Genomic DNA, 18,302 nt, shown 5'->3' with positions numbered 1-18,302 from the left:
ATTCTTTATGTAAGACATTTTAAAATATATATATATATATATATGAATTTTAGAAATTTATGGTAATAATTCAGATTATACTTAAAGGAAGAATTTAACATTCTTTACACTCTCATTTCTTAAATCTATGTTTCTTTTCTTTATATTCTCTCTTTTTACGTCTATGATTCTTTTCTTTATATTCTCTCTTGGACTAGGATTTAATGATAATATTATGAGGTTGATTTTAATTGTAATGTTGTTCATTGATATAGATTTTTTCATTGATGTCAACGATAATTTTATTTAAGTTAAAATTAATTACGATTATTTTTCGGTCACTATTATTAAGATTATTTTTTATATAGCTATTGTTACTGTCAACATAAAAAAATTAAATGAAATTTGTAGTGTTTTTTTATGTTTATAATTTTTTTTTATCTATATCGTAGTTTTATTTGTTAATAGTTGTTGTATTTGGTATTTGGTGATCCAAACAAAAAAAATGAATTATTTTATCCAAATAAAACAATTATAAAATTAAACATTTTGAAAAGAAAATTCTTCAAAATTAATATGTTTAAATTTTTTATACTTATAAAACTCTCTATCCAAACACAAACTTTTTTTTAAAGAAAATTACTTTAGTTTGATATCCTAAGTGTTTTGGAATTTGTCGAACAATACCATCTAAAATCAAATAAATTATATACCACACAAACAAATGGTATGAAATTGTTATCACAATTTATTATGACAACTTTGTTGTTATTATTTCTTATTGATGAAAAAAAAAAGGAGAAATATAGAGTTTTTAAACTTTTTGTTGTATATGTCACCATTTCCTGCATTTTAATTTTATTTCATGCTCAACATGCATCATAAGTATAACATATGTTTTGGATTGTTGTTCTGTTTTTTTTTTTTCTTTCTATAATCAATTCAATCTTTAAAAAATTTGTCACATGAAAATAAATATTGTTAACACTTGGACAATCCATTATATGTTTAGGAGCACCAGATTGACCCTAGTTAAGTTTTCATGATTATATTATAATGATCGAATTAATTATTAGATTTCTTATTTTCTACCAACTATCTAATGTTTGTTTTGAATAAGAAAAAGTTTCATAAGTTGGACCTTCTATAAAATCAAAATGTACACTAAACGATATATAATGATTATTCTTTCTAGAATATAACAAATTATTTTTGAATAATTTGTATGTAAGTTATATATATATATATATGTGGTTAACATCATTGCTTGAAATAAATAAATAAATTAAAACAACATTCAACATGTTTATATGTTTTTATTAAGAAATAAATTATGTAATGGAACATTCATATATCCTTATATTAGGAATAATTGATTCCAAATTAATTACGTAATTTTGACAACACTTACCTCATGTATGTCTATATATATTATTGTTATATACACACATTCTATAGTTTGTGTTTATTCAACTTAAAGCTTACGGAGGAAATAAACCTTTTATACAAAGGTTCTAATCTCATTATAGAAACATATAAAGTATCTCTATAAATTTTACATGGATCAAAATCAAAAGAGATCTCACTAGAAAATTTCTCAAACATAAAGTTCAAATTCTCAAAGAACAATATAAAGATAAAGGTGATAAAAGATCAAACACAAATGAGAAAAAACTGAAATTACTTTATCTTTTAGTTTTCAAAAGTGTTTTTAATTTTTTGGAAAAAAATTGATCATATTTATTTTTATACTCGTCATTTCCACTCAATTTATAATAGATATCATCGTGAATACTTTTTTTAAAAGTTCACTTATTTTAAATTGGGATTCCACTTTATAGGTCTAGTGAATCAATTTCAAATAATACTACTCATGTAACTTTATTATATCTTGAACAACTCTATTAAGATCACTTATAAAAGTAGCCATTTTAGCATCTAAAGATTTATCATGCATTTTTTTTTATTATAATAGTTTTCATATCTTTAAAATGCTCATCAACACTCTATTTTTTTAAAATAAAAACCATGTCATGAAATTGTTCTTAAATTCTAAGGAAGCTAATTGGAATTGTTGATCCTCATTTATATTATATACATTAAATATTTCATCTACTTTAACTTCCTATTTTTTTTATTTTTTTTATTAAATAACTAGTGTTTTAAATTTTGGAATCTTAAAAATTGACTTCTTGGATTTGCAAGCATAGGAGTTAGGCTTCCTCTCTTGAAGTCTTCAATGGTAGGATGGGGAAAAGTCCTTCTTCTCCCTTCATTTTACATGTCTCTTCTCTCATCTTCCCATTGTATTCTTTCCTCTTTCATACTGTTTTTTCTCTCTTTAATCCTTCACAAAAACTAAAATAAAGAAAATATGAAAAAAAAATTAAAAAAACTTTTGTAAACAAAGAATTGAATAATTTTATTGTGAGAAAATTGTTTTAATTTTTTCAATATCATTTTAAATTGCATTCACACGTTATGGAGTAGAAAACTCATTCTATATAAAAACTCACCATGTTAAGGATAGTCTTAATAAAATAACATTATGAAATAAACTGATATTAGTCCTAACTGAGTTGGTTTTTTTTTTACAATGTTTTATTTAAGTTTTAGCCAATATGATATTTTTAAATAAATTAAAGAAAGTATCAGTTTATTACAATATAGGATAAATTTTGTGACATCTATTAAAAAATTAAAAGAGATAAACACCTATCTTAGGTTTTAAAAGATTTGAGTGTCATGTTATTAAAATGATCGTAAATATAATTTAATATGAGCTCCAAGAAGTTAAGTGTAATTTCCAGGTTTAAAGTAATATAGGAGTTTTTTTTTCTAAAATAAGATATTATGTTTCAAAAACAGAGTTGATTTATAATCCTGATTAGAAATCAGTTAGTTTAAAATAAAGTAAAATCAAATATATACTCAATGCAATTTAAAATTAATTATAATCTCAATTATCAATATTTTAATTAATAATTATTATTGTTTTTTATTCTCATGAATTCATTCTCACATTTTAAAGAAAATCAAATCATTTTATAACCTTGCTTTGCAAAATATAGAAACTTGATGAAAGGGAAACACGAAAAAAGAAAAATTATGTGTTTGAAATTAGATAAACATAGAAGTGATTGAAGCATTGTGTCTGAGACTCACCATTTGTCAAATTGTAAATTTCCACACAAAAGTATGGAAGAAAAAAAATTGGTGGATATATTAAATGAATAAATTATTTGTTCCTCTATAAATTTATTAAAGATTTATGGATTATTATTTTTTAATAAATAATATATAAAATCATCTTCTTTGTTTTCTTTCCAAACTAAAAATATACATGATGTGACGTTACAATACCAAATTTCAACATTTAATAAATGCATGTACAAAAGTTTTATTTCCATAAACTTCTAAGTACTTTCACACAAAAATAAGAAAATTTTGAAATTAATTTTCTTATAAGTTAATTTTAATTAATTTATCCAGAAGTTAAAAATAAGAATTTAAATGAACTATGATTAAGTTCTACAAAATAATTTACTTACCCAACAAAATAATGAATTTTATTTTTTCTAATTTTCTTTTCTTAAAAAAATTATGAATAAATTTATTCAAACATATCGAAAATAAAAAAATGACATAAATTGCAATATTTGTTCACTTCCTCCAACATTCTAATCTCAAATATCAGGTTTCGCTTTTATCAAAGAATAAACAAAGTATTCATAGTTATCCATGATACCTCACCATAAAATATTATATATATATATATATATATGTATGTATATATATATATGTATATATATATGTATGTATATATATATATATGTATATATATATATATATATATATATATATATTGTATGTATATATATATATATATGTGTGTGTAGGTATCTATTTTTCAAATACGTATTAGGCAAGTTATCAAACTAGATTTGCCTTATCTGTTTTAATTTATTTTTATTTTAAATAGATTTAGTTAAATTTTAAATATGTCATAAATTTAAGTATTTTAATTAAGTTTTTACTAAAAAAATATTTTATTAAAAAATAATTTTTTATTTTGTTAAGTACTTTTTTTTTACTTAATTTTCAACTTTTATAATAGAAGGGTGTACCCTTTACTTCAGTCTCTCTTTATTCAACTCATTGATTATAAATTTTTTATATAACATTTTTGTATTTTTTTCTCTGAGATATTTATTAGGATATCACCGTTTTGGATATAGCTCAGAATTCAGTCCTCGGATAGCCAAATAAGGAATCAAATTCTGAGCTGAACTTTTTATCTTTTTCACATTTTCATTTATTAAAATAATATGAAAGAGAAAATTGTTGGGACCAAATTATAAAAGTAATTAATTAAAAAGAGTTATTTTTGAGGAAATATTAAAATTAATTTTAAAACTAGTAATAATAATTAATTATATTTATTAAGTGCGTAGGAATTAATTATTGAAGTAAAAGTGAGATAAATAAATATTTAAAAATAGATAATTTTTTAAACAAGAGAAATTTTGTGGAAGAACTATAAAGGACTATAAGAAAATAATGAAATGTATGTGGTATAATTAAATTTATTGAGCATTGAAAAATATATTAAATAACTCTTGACAAATTGTTTCGTAAAAGACAATATATATAGATTATTATAACATCAAAAATATCTATATTTGATTAGCTTTTTATATGTTTAATTTTTCATCTAATTACATGTATTACTTTTATAACTATTCATGTCAAATTTCAATTCCTTTTTAAGTATCATTTAAATATTTTCCTGTTCATCCTGCCTTACTTTTTTTGAAAAAATTATATAATAGAACTATTAATATCAATAAAATAAATCCTACCATAGTACATTTTCCCAACCCAATCCTACCATAAAAGTCAACTTTGTTTACATTTATAAAGAATAATGTTACTTCAAACATCTTTTACTTGAAAATTTTATTTCTATACATTTTTAATTTCCTTCTAACAATATTTTTAAAATAATTTTTCTAATTCACACTACAAAAAAATTAGGATGGCAAAGTGGGGCGGGCCATGCAGGCCGATCCGCAGCCCGCTGGTAAAAAACGCGAGGCAGGTTGACCTTTTCAATCCGCTAACTCGCATTAGCGTGCGGACCAGCAGCGGGGCGGGGCGGGCTGACCCGCTAACCCGCAAGAAAAAAAAAGGATGAAAGTTCTTCTAATGTTTTTGAATTAATGTTTAATGTTTTGATGTTTGACTATGTTTGAAAAGGAAAAAAAATTAATTTAGGTTTGATAGTAACAAATATATAGGTTTAATTTGACAATTTTTTAAGAACAAAATGTAAAATAAATAAAAAAGAACGCGGACTAGCCCGCAAACCCGTGGGCCAACTCTTATGGGGCAGATTAGGAATTCTAGCCCGCCATAATTTTGCGGGGCGGGCCAAACGCAGGGCGAGCTGACCCGCTTTGCCACCCCTAAAGAAAATTATGAAATAGAAACCAATTTTTAGATACCAAAATAATTAGTTGCAATAGTAACTATTTTAGAAAATAAAAAAAAAATGGTTTCCAAATTAGTTCCTATTATTGTTAAATAGTTTCTAAATTGGTATCTAATTAGCAACCAAGGTTTTTGCTACCAAATTAGAAATTAGTAGTTAAAACCTTGATTACTAATGACGTACTAATTTAGAAACTATTTAACAATAATAGAAATTAATTTAGAAACCAAAACTTTTTTAGTTTATAAAATAATTTCTAATTTTATTACTATTACAACTAATTATTTTAGTATTTAAAAATTATTTATATTTTATGATTTTCTTGTAATGTCATCATATTTCAGTTAAAATATTGATCATAACTCAACTCACAAATCTCAATTATATTAAACAAACTTTCCAATATACTTTTACAAGTATTCATTTTCTCTACTTATTCATAAATTTTACTTATTTATATATTTTTTAAATTTATATTTTCTTAAAATATGTGTAATTTAAATTATTTGTGGAAATTTTATTTCTCTAAATTGATAGGTTACACACACTTATTTTTTAAAATTAATATATTTTTCACTACTCAAAAAATTTAATTATATCACATACATTTCATTATTTTCTTATCCATTTTTTAAAATATATCTATTTTTAAATATTTCTTTATATAACTTTTTACTTCTCTAAATAATCATATCCTACACACATACTAAATATAATTAATTATTACAATTACTTTTAGAAATAATTTAATATTTCCTCCAAACAAATGTTTTCAATTAATTATATTTACAATTTTTCTTAAAATTTTTTCATTCATATTATTTAATAAATCAAAACACACACAAAATAATAAAAAACCAGTTTAAAATTTCGTTTTCTGAATGGTTTTCAATGCCAGATCAGTTAATCTAAGATCAGAATTCACCTTCCCAACCACTAAATTGTGATCTAAACCAAAAAATAGAGTGCACAGTGAAAAAAAAAACGATTTCATGGTACCTCTGAAAAAATTTCATGAATTAACTTTCGTTCATCCTTGTTTTAATGTCAGTGTCTTTCAACTCGTCCATCATCAATCCACGAAGATGAGAAAACATAGAAAGGTAATGTCCCTATATATATGTAATCAAATCTGATTAAAAATAACAACATCTTATAATATATAAATAATTACTAATTTAATTTTATAAGATTGAATTATATTTATATTTATTTTTCATCTTATTAAAAGCGGACATACTCGATTATCCAGCTTTTTTTCAATAGTCTTGACTTGGTTCTGATTTCTCTATTTTTTTTTTAAAATCGAGTTCGATTTTTCTCTTATCCGTATGGAATAGAACATGCTTAGTCAAATCTTGCTTCTTATAGGTTAACTAAAGTAAAAAATAGATTAAAAATAATAAAAAATGATTAAAAAATTATTGGGTTTGCATTAATCTTCATAAAACATAAAATCCAATAGAAAATTATAAATAAAGGTAAATCCCTAACTCTAAACCTATATAAACATATCAACATCTCAATTAACTTAAACGTTGAATTGTCTTTGTAAGTACCTCACATTTTAAACTTGACGAATGAATAACGGAATAAGGTAGTGAATAGACAATACTTGGAGATATTCGATCTCTTATATTGTAAGAACACCTCTTAATAAAATAAAATAAATAATATTAAAAATATAGAAAAATCTTAGTATAATAATTTAAAAGTCTCTAAACATATATATATATATGTATATAATGTGTTTAAAATAGAAGAAATATTTTTGGAGTGATATAGAATCTGAAAGAGGATGCAGTGGGCAATTATTTGAGGGTGCGTATGGAGAAAAAGGTTGAAGGAATTAAGTGTGGTGAGGCCCACTCTATCTGTCTCTTTACTCATATTGCCTGCCCTATAATTATATCTTTTAAGAATGTGTGATTCACAGAGGTTATATCCTATCGTTGTAAGGCCTTATGGACCAAAATCAAACACACCCACTGCATTCATTTCGGGCATGTGGTCCTTTTTTTTCATCATTGCCTTTTCGTCTATTCCAAAAACCACCTCAACTACATCCACCAAATCACACATGTCTAAAGGATTTTCTCTACCCACCAAATTTCAACATTCACATTACTCATAAATCTATAAATCTATGCAACAGAGAGTAAAAACAAAAATATCTACTTTAGAATATGCATTATGGCTAACTCCATTTTATTGATTTTGTTTTATGCTCTTATTTGGTTATTTTAATGTAATACTTTTCTCAGACATATACCAAATATTTCTTTTTTCATATACTCTACTTATTCTACAATGACCAAACTTGTGGCCAAATAGTATATCATTCAATCTAATCAAGCAAAACAAGACAAAATATGAAATTTCTTGCAAAGGTATAAAATTATGCAGTAACATTATGGTAACACGCTCTCTTGTTTTAACCACCTAGTAAGTTATATTAAATATCTTAAATGTAAACACAACACTAGAATGTTATGTCTCCTGAGTCTTAGTTGCTTACCCCTCTGTCCAAAAGATAAGGGTATATGTGCATCAGTTCTTGTTGGGAAAAACGGGTAATTTTCCCACTAAAACAAAACCCTAACAGAGCTACCCGACAAATAATATTGAATAAATAAAGCAGAATAATAAAAGAGATAAAGAGGAAAAACACACCCGAAAATTGTTAACGGAGTTCGGCCTGTTTAGCCTAATCTCCGAGCACAGCAAAAACAACTCCCTTTTATTATTATGAGAGAAGATATTACAAATTGGGATATATAACAGTGAAGGAGAAGAGTTTAATTTATAACCCTCAAACCTCCTTCCCAAACAATGAACCCACCGATGTGGGACTTGGGATTAAGCCAAAATCAACAAATCTCCACCTTGGCTTAATTTCAAGTCCCACCTAAAACAAATCTTCTCACAACATAACAAAAAACAAACTTTACAGTGCTTCAAATTTGCGCCTCCGGGCGCCAACTTCAAATGTGCAAAATATTAACCAAGTCTAAACAATATTCAAACTTGGCCCTTGTAACCACCTTGCCTTGTAGCAAACATCTTCTTTATTAGAAAATTCTTCTTTCTTTGCAAATACCCATTTGCACCCAATTGCCTTCTTACCTTTTGGTAATTGTGCCAACTTCCACGTCTTGTTCTTCTTCAAAGACTGCATCTCCTCTTCCATCGCACCCGCCCAATTACCACTTTCTGAACTCAGAATGGCTTTTGGGTAAGTGGATGGAATGTCATCAACAACTGGAAGTGCATAGGCAACCATATCCATGAAACGAGCAGGCTTCTGAATATCTCGTCTTTGTCTTCTAACTGCAATTGGCGCTGATTGTTGTTGAGATTCTTGGGTAGGAACCTCTTCCTCATCTGACTCTTCTTCTGCCATAGGAGAGTCACTTGTGGTATTTCGTGTTGGGATCACCACTGTCGGCTCAAACTCCACCTGCTTCCGAACACACTCCACCTGTTGTGGAGTACTATCAGCTCCTTCTGGATTTACCTTCTTTAACATGGCAGATTCATCAAAGGTAACATCCCTGCTGATAATCGTCTTCTTTGCCTCTAGACACCACAAACGGTATCCCTTCACTCCAGGACTAAAGCCCATGAAAAGAGCCTTCTTTGCCCGTGGATCCAACTTTGATTCAATCACATGATAATATGCAATAGAACCAAAAACATGCAAAGAATCATAATCAGTTGCAGGTTTTCCAGACCATACCTCTAACGGGGTTTTGCCATCTATAGCAGATGATGGCAAACGATTGACGAGATGTTGAGCGTATGTCACAGCCTCAGCCCAAAACTCTCTGCCTAACTCAGCATTAGACAACATACAACGAACTTTCTCCACAAGTGTCTTGTTCATACGCTCCGAAACCCCATTCTGCTGTGGTGTTTTTCTAACAGTGAAGTGCCGAACTATGCCACAATCTTGGCATACCTTCAGGAACGGATCACTCTTGTATTCTCCTCCATTATCTGTTCGGAGAACCTTAATCTTCCTTCCTGTCTGGTTTTCAACTTGAGCTTTCCACTTAAGGAAAATTCCAAGCACATCATTTTTGTTCTTCATAGTAAACACCCAAACTCTCCTGGAAAAATCATCAACAAAAGTGACAAAATAATGCCTACCTCCGATTGACGGAGTCTTGGCAGGTCCCCACACATCTGAATGCACATAATCCAGAATACCCTTGGTATTGTGAATTGCAGTGCCAAACTTCACTCTTCGTTGTTTTCCCAGAACACAATGCTCACAAAATTCAAGTTTGCAAGCCTTCGTACCTTTCAACAATCCTTGCTTGGTAAGAATTTGCAAGGATTTCTCTCCAGCATGTCCCAACCTCATATGCCACAACTTCGTTGCCTCAGCATCCTTCTTAGTGCTAGAAGTTGTTGCCGCTACTGTCCCCACCACTGTACTACCTTGGTAGTAATACAAATTGTTCTTCCTCACGCCTTTCAACATCACCAGTGCTCCTGAAGTTGCTTTAAGAATTCCATCTCGCATCGTCACAACTAGGCCTTTAGATTCTAAAGCCCCCAATGAGATGAGATTCTTCTTCAACTTTGGCACGTACCGTACATCCCGCAAAATTCTGGTGGATCCATCGTGATTCCGCAACTTGATTGAACCTATCCCGACTGTCTTACATGGATTATCATTACCCATGTAAACAACCCCGCCATCGAGTTCTTGAAAATCAAAGAACCATTCCCGAATGGGACACATATGATAGGTACAACCTGAATCCAATATCCACTCATCTGGATGCAATGATGCTGAAAGCGAGACAATCAACACATCACTTTTGCTTTCTGCAACATTTGCATCTTGCAGAGCCTTCCCTTCTTGATCCGAATTTGCCATTACAGACTCACAATATAATATTCAATATTACAAATAATTTCAAACAACCCAAGGCGAACCTTCGGCTCTTGATACCACTTGTTGGGAAAAACGGGTAATTTTCCCACTAAAACAAAACCCTAACAGAGCTACCCGACAAATAATATTGAATAAATAAAGCAGAATAATAAAAGAGATAAAGAGGAAAAACACACCCGAAAATTGTTAACGGAGTTCGGCCTGTTTAGCCTAATCTCCGAGCACAGCAAAAACAACTCCCTTTTATTATTATGAGAGAAGATATTACAAATTGGGATATATAACAGTGAAGGAGAAGAGTTTAATTTATAACCCTCAAACCTCCTTCCCAAACAATGAACCCACCGATGTGGGACTTGGGATTAAGCCAAAATCAACAGTTCTCACGGTTAGCACTTCTTTACAATATCTTTGCATTTGAAGTAAATCACTTCTCTGAGTCTGTCTCAACCAGTTCTTCTGCTTGTTTCCTTTTATGGTGGAACAAGCTCCTGTTCTTCTCTTTATCCACTGTTGTCTCTCTCTCTCTCTCTCTCTCTCATATCTTCCTCTAACCTTAATTTCAGTCTATCTGTTGTTCTGTCAGATACTTTCTAGGTTCACCAATTCAGTCTTCTATCTTCTTCTGTTAGTGCTTAGCTTTTAAAGGGTCTTCTTCTCTCTCTCTCTCTCTCTCTCTCTCTCTCTCTCTCATTCGGTTTGAGTTTCATTTCACTGCACTAGGAAGTACATGAGACTCTTCCAAAAGTGAGATTTGAAGAGAGATTTTCCAAGACATGGCTATGTTTGATCTCAATGTTGACATCAACCATGCTGAGGCTGATGCTGGCTCAAGCTGTGCTCAAAAGGGGGCGAAACTGCAAAATTTTCCACCTGAAATCTCAGATTCCAGGACCTCCAACTCCTCTGTGTGGAATCCTGCAGATGAAGATTCCTCAAACAATTCCTCTCCCTTGATTTTTGACATACTGAAGAAAGAGAGGGGTGGCTCAGAGTTTGATGCTGCCACTGAAGGCAACAAGGAGCAAACCATGGCACAAAAGGGAGAGATGGTGACAAGGACCCTTTTCCCCGTGACTTCTTCTGATAAAGGAGGAAGAGTGCCTGATTTCAAATCGGGGTTGTGGGAGAAGACTCAGTTGTCGAACCTGTCCTTTCCTGAGCCTGATGGACAAAATGGACTGAGAACCTTACAACAGAAGCTACCTCATGTGAGGAAAAATAGGAGAGGACCAAGGTCTCGCAGCTCGCAATACCGGGGTGTCACCTTCTACCGCAGGACTGGTAGATGGGAATCACATATTTGGTATGGTTTATGATGTTGAATTTGTAGTCCAAGATGTTAGTTTCAATATATTTTCCTGATAGATCATAAAAACTAATATGCTGCTACTAATGGATGTAGTTAAAGTTTTAAGTTTGGTCTATAAGTACTCTTGGAGATCCCACAACTAGAGAAATAGATAGTATATATGGGTAACCTCACCTTCACCTTATAAGCTGGTTTTACTTCTTAATAAGTACCAAGGTTGTCATGATTATTATTTTGACACGATCCATAACATTGTAGAAAATTGTGAACAAACGTAGTTGATGTAGTTATAATTGTCGTAAGTAAGTGGTGACAGAGACCGAAAGAAACCTTGACTTGCAGCTCCAACTGGTTGCAGATGGTTGCTTAAAACTTTTGTGATTATAGTTTATGACATGGTTTTGGAGGTCTTTGCAACCACAGATGTGCATATGACCATAAATGTAGTTGTATATTCCTATGAAAGTAATTTTAACCACCATTGAACCGCAATTTAAATCATGAAAACAGTAATCTTAAATATTGTCCCTGCTGTTTTAACTGTTTGGTGGTCTGGACTAACATAATTGTATCTGCTCTTATTGAGTGCAGGGATTGTGGGAAGCAGGTCTATCTGGGTAAGTGGATATTTGATTTCGTTGTTGTTTTTTTTATTTAAATTGGTTACTTGGAAACTATTTCTGTGGTGATTTATTTTAAGTATATGTATATTTGGTTTACTGAATTGGCCTAATTTGGTTTTTGTTAGGTGGATTTGACACTGCTCAAGCTGCTGCAAGGTAAGGACTACACTTTGACTGAAGCCAAAGCTATACTTGTATGCAACTTCTTTTTATGGTTTATTTCTCTCTAACACTTGTTCACAAACTTGATATTGTTCTCTGCACAGTGCGTACGATAGGGCTGCTATTAAGTTTCGTGGAGTAGATGCTGATATAAACTTTAGTTTGAGAGATTATGAGGAGGATTTGAAGCAGGTATTGAACAACAAGCATGCACGGCCATCAGTTTTATTTGATTTTTCTGTCACAATTTAATTCATGATTTGGTTGAGTTGTAGATGAGAGCTTTGAGTAAGGAAGAGTTTGTGCTAGTACTTCGTCGACAAATCAATGGAATCTCGAGGAGAAGTACAACATACAGAGGTTCATTATCTCTTCACAAAGGTGGTCAAGGAGAACCAAGAATGGGACCATTTATTGGCAAGACGTGAGAACTTCTATGCAATGTTTCGTGTAGCCTTGCTATTTAGTTATTTAAATTGTTAATTTCTCATCCTAGTTAATTAGGCTTTAACTTTTTTGCCTGAGTAATAGAATGTATATACAAAATCTTTGCAATTTATCACACATGGCTCTGTATCTTTCTATATCTCTATTTTGTGCAAAAGTTGTTATATAGAAATCAAGTACAACTACAATTACTTATTCTTATCCTACCATGAGAAGTTTTCATGGATTTGTGTGCCACTGACAAGCTTATCCAACAGGGAACTCTCCAATAGTCCTTTATTGGGATACTCAATTTATTGTCCTTGTATGAGACTGTGCAGAAATAAGGAGTTTAATCCAAAAGAGTTTTTCATTTTATATTTTCTTTGTGCAGATTTTGTCCCAAGTCTTCTGAAGGAAAAGTGGAGGCCAGTTTTAGACCTTTTTCCTATAAGGAAAATATAATTGCAAATTCCAGTATAGCAGGTTTTTGATGATGTGCTCAATTTCCTTTTCTGCTTTGTTTCTTTTCTATTGTCAACATTGACTCATGAAACATCATTTTTAATTGAAGCAGGCACTTGCCATAATCTTGATTTGAGCCTGGGGATTTCTCCATCTTCTAAAATGTTGAAGAATTGTGATTTTGGTGGAGAGTACTCCTTTGGATGTATGGCTTCTAAGATACCTGAGGAAATAGGAACAATGGTACTACTATTTGCTTCCCTTTGCAATATTTTTTTTATGGGTGATACTCACTTGGACATGAGCAAGTCTTGTTATATGTTACTAATGCCTTTTTACATGTGTTGAGTTTCATCAATTCCACTGTCAAATAATTTTTTTGATTAAGTATATAAAATTTTATACTTAATTAGTTTATAGATATTCCTTTCATTCAACTGTTGGATTGAAAGTTCACGTTATGTTTTTTTTTGTATAAACAAGGAATCTAATTAAAAACTCTCACCAAGTCTACCAATAAAAAAACCAGTCAGTATAACTTTAAGATAATTAATGTAAATATTAACAGACTTGTCATTTATAACCATAAAAATTACATATACACAAGTTTATTTAAAACTTGGTGTCTGTAGCTATGGAACATGACAGGACATGATTTAGTGATTAAACTTCCATCCTAAACAAAATTTTTTTAGCAAAACTTGGTGTGAAACAGTTGCATGCTTAGCTCTTTGTACTTGTAGATTTGTTGGAATTGTCTAGAATGTGTGAGAAAACTACTAACCAGCTTAACACATGCTACTCTAAGGCTGCTTCCAAGAAAAGCCAAATTTTTACAATATTTGAAGGCATATATATCAGTGTAAACATTTCTAATGTTGTTAAATCATGTGTTACTGTCAGGAGAAGAGCATGGTGGGCAGAATAAGAAGTGTTCCTTTGCAAAAGTTTTCCAACTTGGCTTCACATATTTGCAGCAATGGCAGCATTGGCTCAAGGCCATTGCAATCAAATGCAGCAGCATCATCAGGATTCGTCTCTTCTTCTGGCTGTCTCATCAGCCACACTTCCAATCAGCACACATATTAATTGTGCCAATAATTGGCATTGGCTCAGCCACGGAACTCATCATTAACTTCCCAAGGTTGTGGGGCCATAGTAGATGAAACCACTATAAACAAAGCATATATTTACTATTTGCTTTCTGGAAGATTTGATGAGACAGAAGACATCATAACCACATGTATCCACACTATAATATTCTATTGATTTCGTCAAATATGACTGTCTTTAATAATGTTGCCAAGCATTGATTGCAATGCAAACCAGTAACTTCTATATTCATTATTGTGAATCAGTACACTCTGTTGCCTTGTGTAAGAGGGCTGCTAAAGTAAGAGACCTTTCTTCAAGTATGTAAATATTTTTTAATAAATGCAAAAACTGGTTTGTGACTTCTGGCTTCTTATGATTTTTGGCCATGGTAAATTCAAATCAACATTCTTCCAGTGAATATCTTTCTAGATTAAGATGTTAAGAACTGTAACACTTGTGCTGTGGTTCCTTATAAAAATGCAAACCCTAAACCTTAACATGCAAACATTCGGCACCTTATAAAAATCAAGGTGTATCTCCTTTTCATTTGGAAAAAGGTGTTTTAGAACTTAAATTTTACACTAAAATATCTTTCTAAAATAAAAGAAGGGTGTGCCTTGATTATTATAGGATGGAAGAAGAAACTTTGTGACCTTAATATGCAAATCGACTTGGGCCTTATCAACTTGGTAGGACTTAAACTCAGTCAGACTCATCTTAATGAGTTAATTTTGATTTGGTCCAATGATTTGGTTTGACTTGAATCTTATCTGATTAAGCATAATTTAGATTCTATCTGACTTGGGTTCGACTTAATCCAACTTGACTTATACTCCTCTCGACTAACTTGACATGATTATAGCTCGATCTAAATTGATTTGGCCACAACTTGATTAAGATTGATCTAAGTTTGACTTGGGTTTGATCTAATTTGAGGTTGAACTCAACTCAGGCCAACCCGACTTGGGTTAGTCTTGGAAACATAAGACTGATATAATTTAGCTTGATTTTGACGTGACACAATCCAACTTATCTTGAACTCGGCTTGACTTAACCTTGAATGACTTAGGCTTAACCCAACTTGATCACGTATGAGTTGGTCCTAATTCGACCGAGTCTTTCCTCACTTAAACCTGATCCAATCTAACACATTTCATAACTTGAGTTGGCGAAACTCACATAGATTTTAATTTTTCAAAATCAAACAAATTATCTTATCTATATGCAATTAAAATCCAATTAAATGAATTAACTTAAAATCCAATTAAATGAATTGAAATTAAAATCCAAAATATGGATTTAAATTTTAGTTAAACCTATTAAAATAAACTTAAAATAATATAGATTTAGATAATTATAAATTTAAATTTAAAAAATATATTATTTTTTAACACTTTAAATTGTATAAGATATTTAAACTTAAATGGCAAAAATAATAAGTTTATGATATGTAAAAAAATCTTAAATAATTATTTATTTATTTATTAAATGCTTAATTTATTTTTTAATACTTTTAAATAAATATGACTAATATACTCGAGACATGAAAAATTGTTTAAATCTAAATAAATAAATAAGTAAATTAAATAATAAATAATGGACCACGACATTTTGGCACACAACTTATTTTTACATCTATATTTAATTCACTATTTTATTCTTCATAATCTGTACAAAAGTTTTTTCTTTAATGATCATATTACCTCCACCATCCACGTTTAACGATCCACTTTTAATTTATTTTTACATCCTTCTTTCATTCCTTATTTTACTCTTCATTCTCAATACAAAATACAAAAAATTATTTTTTAATTATCATATTACCTTCACCAACCACTTGACAACCTACGTTTAACAACTAACTTTTAATTTATTTTTACATAGATAATAATACACTATGATTATATATAATTATTAGAAAATAAACTTTTGTATTCGTAAAGAAAAAGAGAAGATGAAGAGTAAAATATTAGGCGAGTGTAAAAATTTATTGTGTAAAAATTTCATAGTCCTAATAATAAAATCTAGTGTAAACAATTGAAGAAACTTTTCAAAAAATTAGATATTCTCCCTTTCATCACATCTTTTCTTTTATAAATATAAAACTTTATTTTTTAATAATTATATTATTCTTAAAAAAATTAGGGCGAAATAGTAAATGTTAGGTGTGTTTATTTAGAGTCTAGATTTAGAGTTTTCAAATTAAAATTTGAAATGGTCCAAATAATAATTTATTTTCAACAACTTAAGATATTGTCATTACTCTCTTCCAATAAATGAGTGGTGTGCAACTAGCAAGTATAAACATGAGGAGGTGAACATCTTCTTTTTTGATACTCTTATATTATTATTTTAATATATTTTTTTGTATCATATAATTTATAATTTAAATTCATCCTTTATTATATAAAACTCATCGATAAGAATTATATATAACTCTTTAGAATTCTATAAGTATTAGAGTTGTGAAAGAATCATTTTCCTATATATTTATAATCACTACTTTACATTGCTCCCAACCAAGATCAATGGCCACCGCAGCACCGCCGACTCTGACAGCGGAAACCACCCCATTGAGCCGGCACCTCTTCACGCGCATCCGCCTGGCCACCCCCTCCGACATTCCCCACATCCACAAACTCATCCACCAAATGGCCGTCTATGAACGCCTGACCCACCTCTTCTCCGCCACGGAGTCCTCCCTATCGGCCACCCTCTTCTCCCCCACCGTCCAACCCTTCCACTCCTTCACCATCCTCCTTCTAGAAGCTTCCCCCACCCCCTTCCCCTTTTCAACCGTTGACTCCAACCCTTTCTTCAAACCCATCACCAAACTCGTGAATCTGAGCCTCCCCTTTGAGGATCCCGAGCGAGACACGTTCAAGAGCATGGATGATGTTACCGTTACAGGGTTCGTGCTGTTTTTTCCAAACTATTCAACTTTTCTGGGAAAACCAGGGTTTTACGTGGAGAACTTGTACGTGAGGGAGTGTTACAGGAGAATGGGGTTTGGGAAAATGCTGCTTTGTGCGGTGGCTAAGGAAGCAGTGAAAATGAAGTACGGAAGAGTGGATTGGGTTGTACTTGATTGGAATGTTAATGCGTTAAGGTTTTATGAAGGCATGGGTGGTGAGACGGTGGAGGAATACAAGTTTTTCAGAATGACAGGGAAGGCTCTTGAGGCTTGTGGAAACACTCACTAAAAAAAATTGTACTTTGAACTATTCATGCTTCAAATACCATATAATAAAATGATATAATCAGAGATTATTACATTGGTTAAAAATAAAGAAAAAATATATTTTTTTTTATTCAAATATGAACTCATAGAGGTAGATATGCTACCAGAGTCGGTCAAACCAACTCTATTATGATGCTATCATAAATATGATGTCGACGCTATCATAAATATAAGGTTAGAGTCAACTAAGCATAATTTAGATTAATTTTTAAAAAATAAAATTACTGATATTAAGCATTAAAAATTCGTCGTCTAATTCAAGACACTAATTTTTTTATTTGAAATTAAATAATAATAAAAATGTCAGTTTCATTGATACAAAATAAAATATATAGAATTATAATTAAAATAAAGTATAATGAAGGGATTTATTTGTTGAGTCTATTTAAAAAAAAATATTAGAGGTAATGTTAGTTAGTTAATATTATGTTTAATGCGATATAAGTGTTTTTTTTTTACATTATTTTAAGTGATATTTAGTTAAAATTAATTGGAGATTTATTTCACATGCAAACTAGGTTTTTGGTTTTTTGTTTTTTTTTTAAAAAAAAATCTAACTGATATTCTTTTGACATTTAAAAAATTTCTTGAGTGTG

General features: G+C 30.3%; 2 protein-coding genes across 2 annotated transcripts; both read left to right on the top strand.

Annotated features, from left to right (window-relative positions):
* Positions 1-10,759: 10,759 nt before the first annotated feature.
* On the top strand, positions 10,760-14,824 carry LOC137830443 (AP2-like ethylene-responsive transcription factor TOE3). Its single transcript, XM_068637776.2, has 8 exons — positions 10,760-11,688; positions 12,286-12,311; positions 12,443-12,473; positions 12,584-12,671; positions 12,755-12,903; positions 13,300-13,391; positions 13,483-13,613; positions 14,274-14,824. The coding sequence occupies exons 1-8, from the start codon at positions 11,159-11,161 to the stop codon at positions 14,457-14,459; spliced, it is 1,233 nt and encodes a 410-aa protein (XP_068493877.1). The 5' UTR covers positions 10,760-11,158; the 3' UTR covers positions 14,460-14,824.
* Positions 14,825-16,930: 2,106 nt separating this feature from the next.
* Positions 16,931-17,738, top strand: LOC137830442 (GCN5-related N-acetyltransferase 8). The gene has a single exon (XM_068637774.2). It carries the CDS (start codon positions 16,994-16,996, stop codon positions 17,666-17,668), a length of 675 nt encoding a protein of 224 aa, XP_068493875.1. The 5' UTR covers positions 16,931-16,993; the 3' UTR covers positions 17,669-17,738.
* Positions 17,739-18,302: the final 564 nt, after the last annotated feature.

The sequence above is a fragment of the Phaseolus vulgaris genome, chromosome 7 (assembly GCF_051622355.1).
Source record: "Phaseolus vulgaris cultivar YP4 chromosome 7, ASM5162235v1, whole genome shotgun sequence".
Taxonomy (NCBI): domain Eukaryota; kingdom Viridiplantae; phylum Streptophyta; class Magnoliopsida; order Fabales; family Fabaceae; genus Phaseolus; species Phaseolus vulgaris.
This window is presented reverse-complemented; position numbering and strand designations above follow the sequence as displayed.

What these genes read in the sequence shown, in the direction of transcription:
- LOC137830443 (XM_068637776.2), top strand. Translation starts at nt 11,159, where the DNA reads ATGGCTATGTTTGATCTCAATGTTGACATCAACCATGCTGAGGCTGAT. An exon ending in TGGGAAGCAGGTCTATCTGG is followed by an intron (nt 12,312 to 12,442) that starts GTAAGTGGATAT and finishes GGTTTTTGTTAG; the next exon opens with GTGGATTTGACACTGCTCAA. An exon ending in GGACCATTTATTGGCAAGAC is followed by an intron (nt 12,904 to 13,299) that starts GTGAGAACTTCT and finishes TTCTTTGTGCAG; the next exon opens with ATTTTGTCCCAAGTCTTCTG.
- LOC137830442 (XM_068637774.2), top strand. Translation starts at nt 16,994, where the DNA reads ATGGCCACCGCAGCACCGCCGACTCTGACAGCGGAAACCACCCCATTG.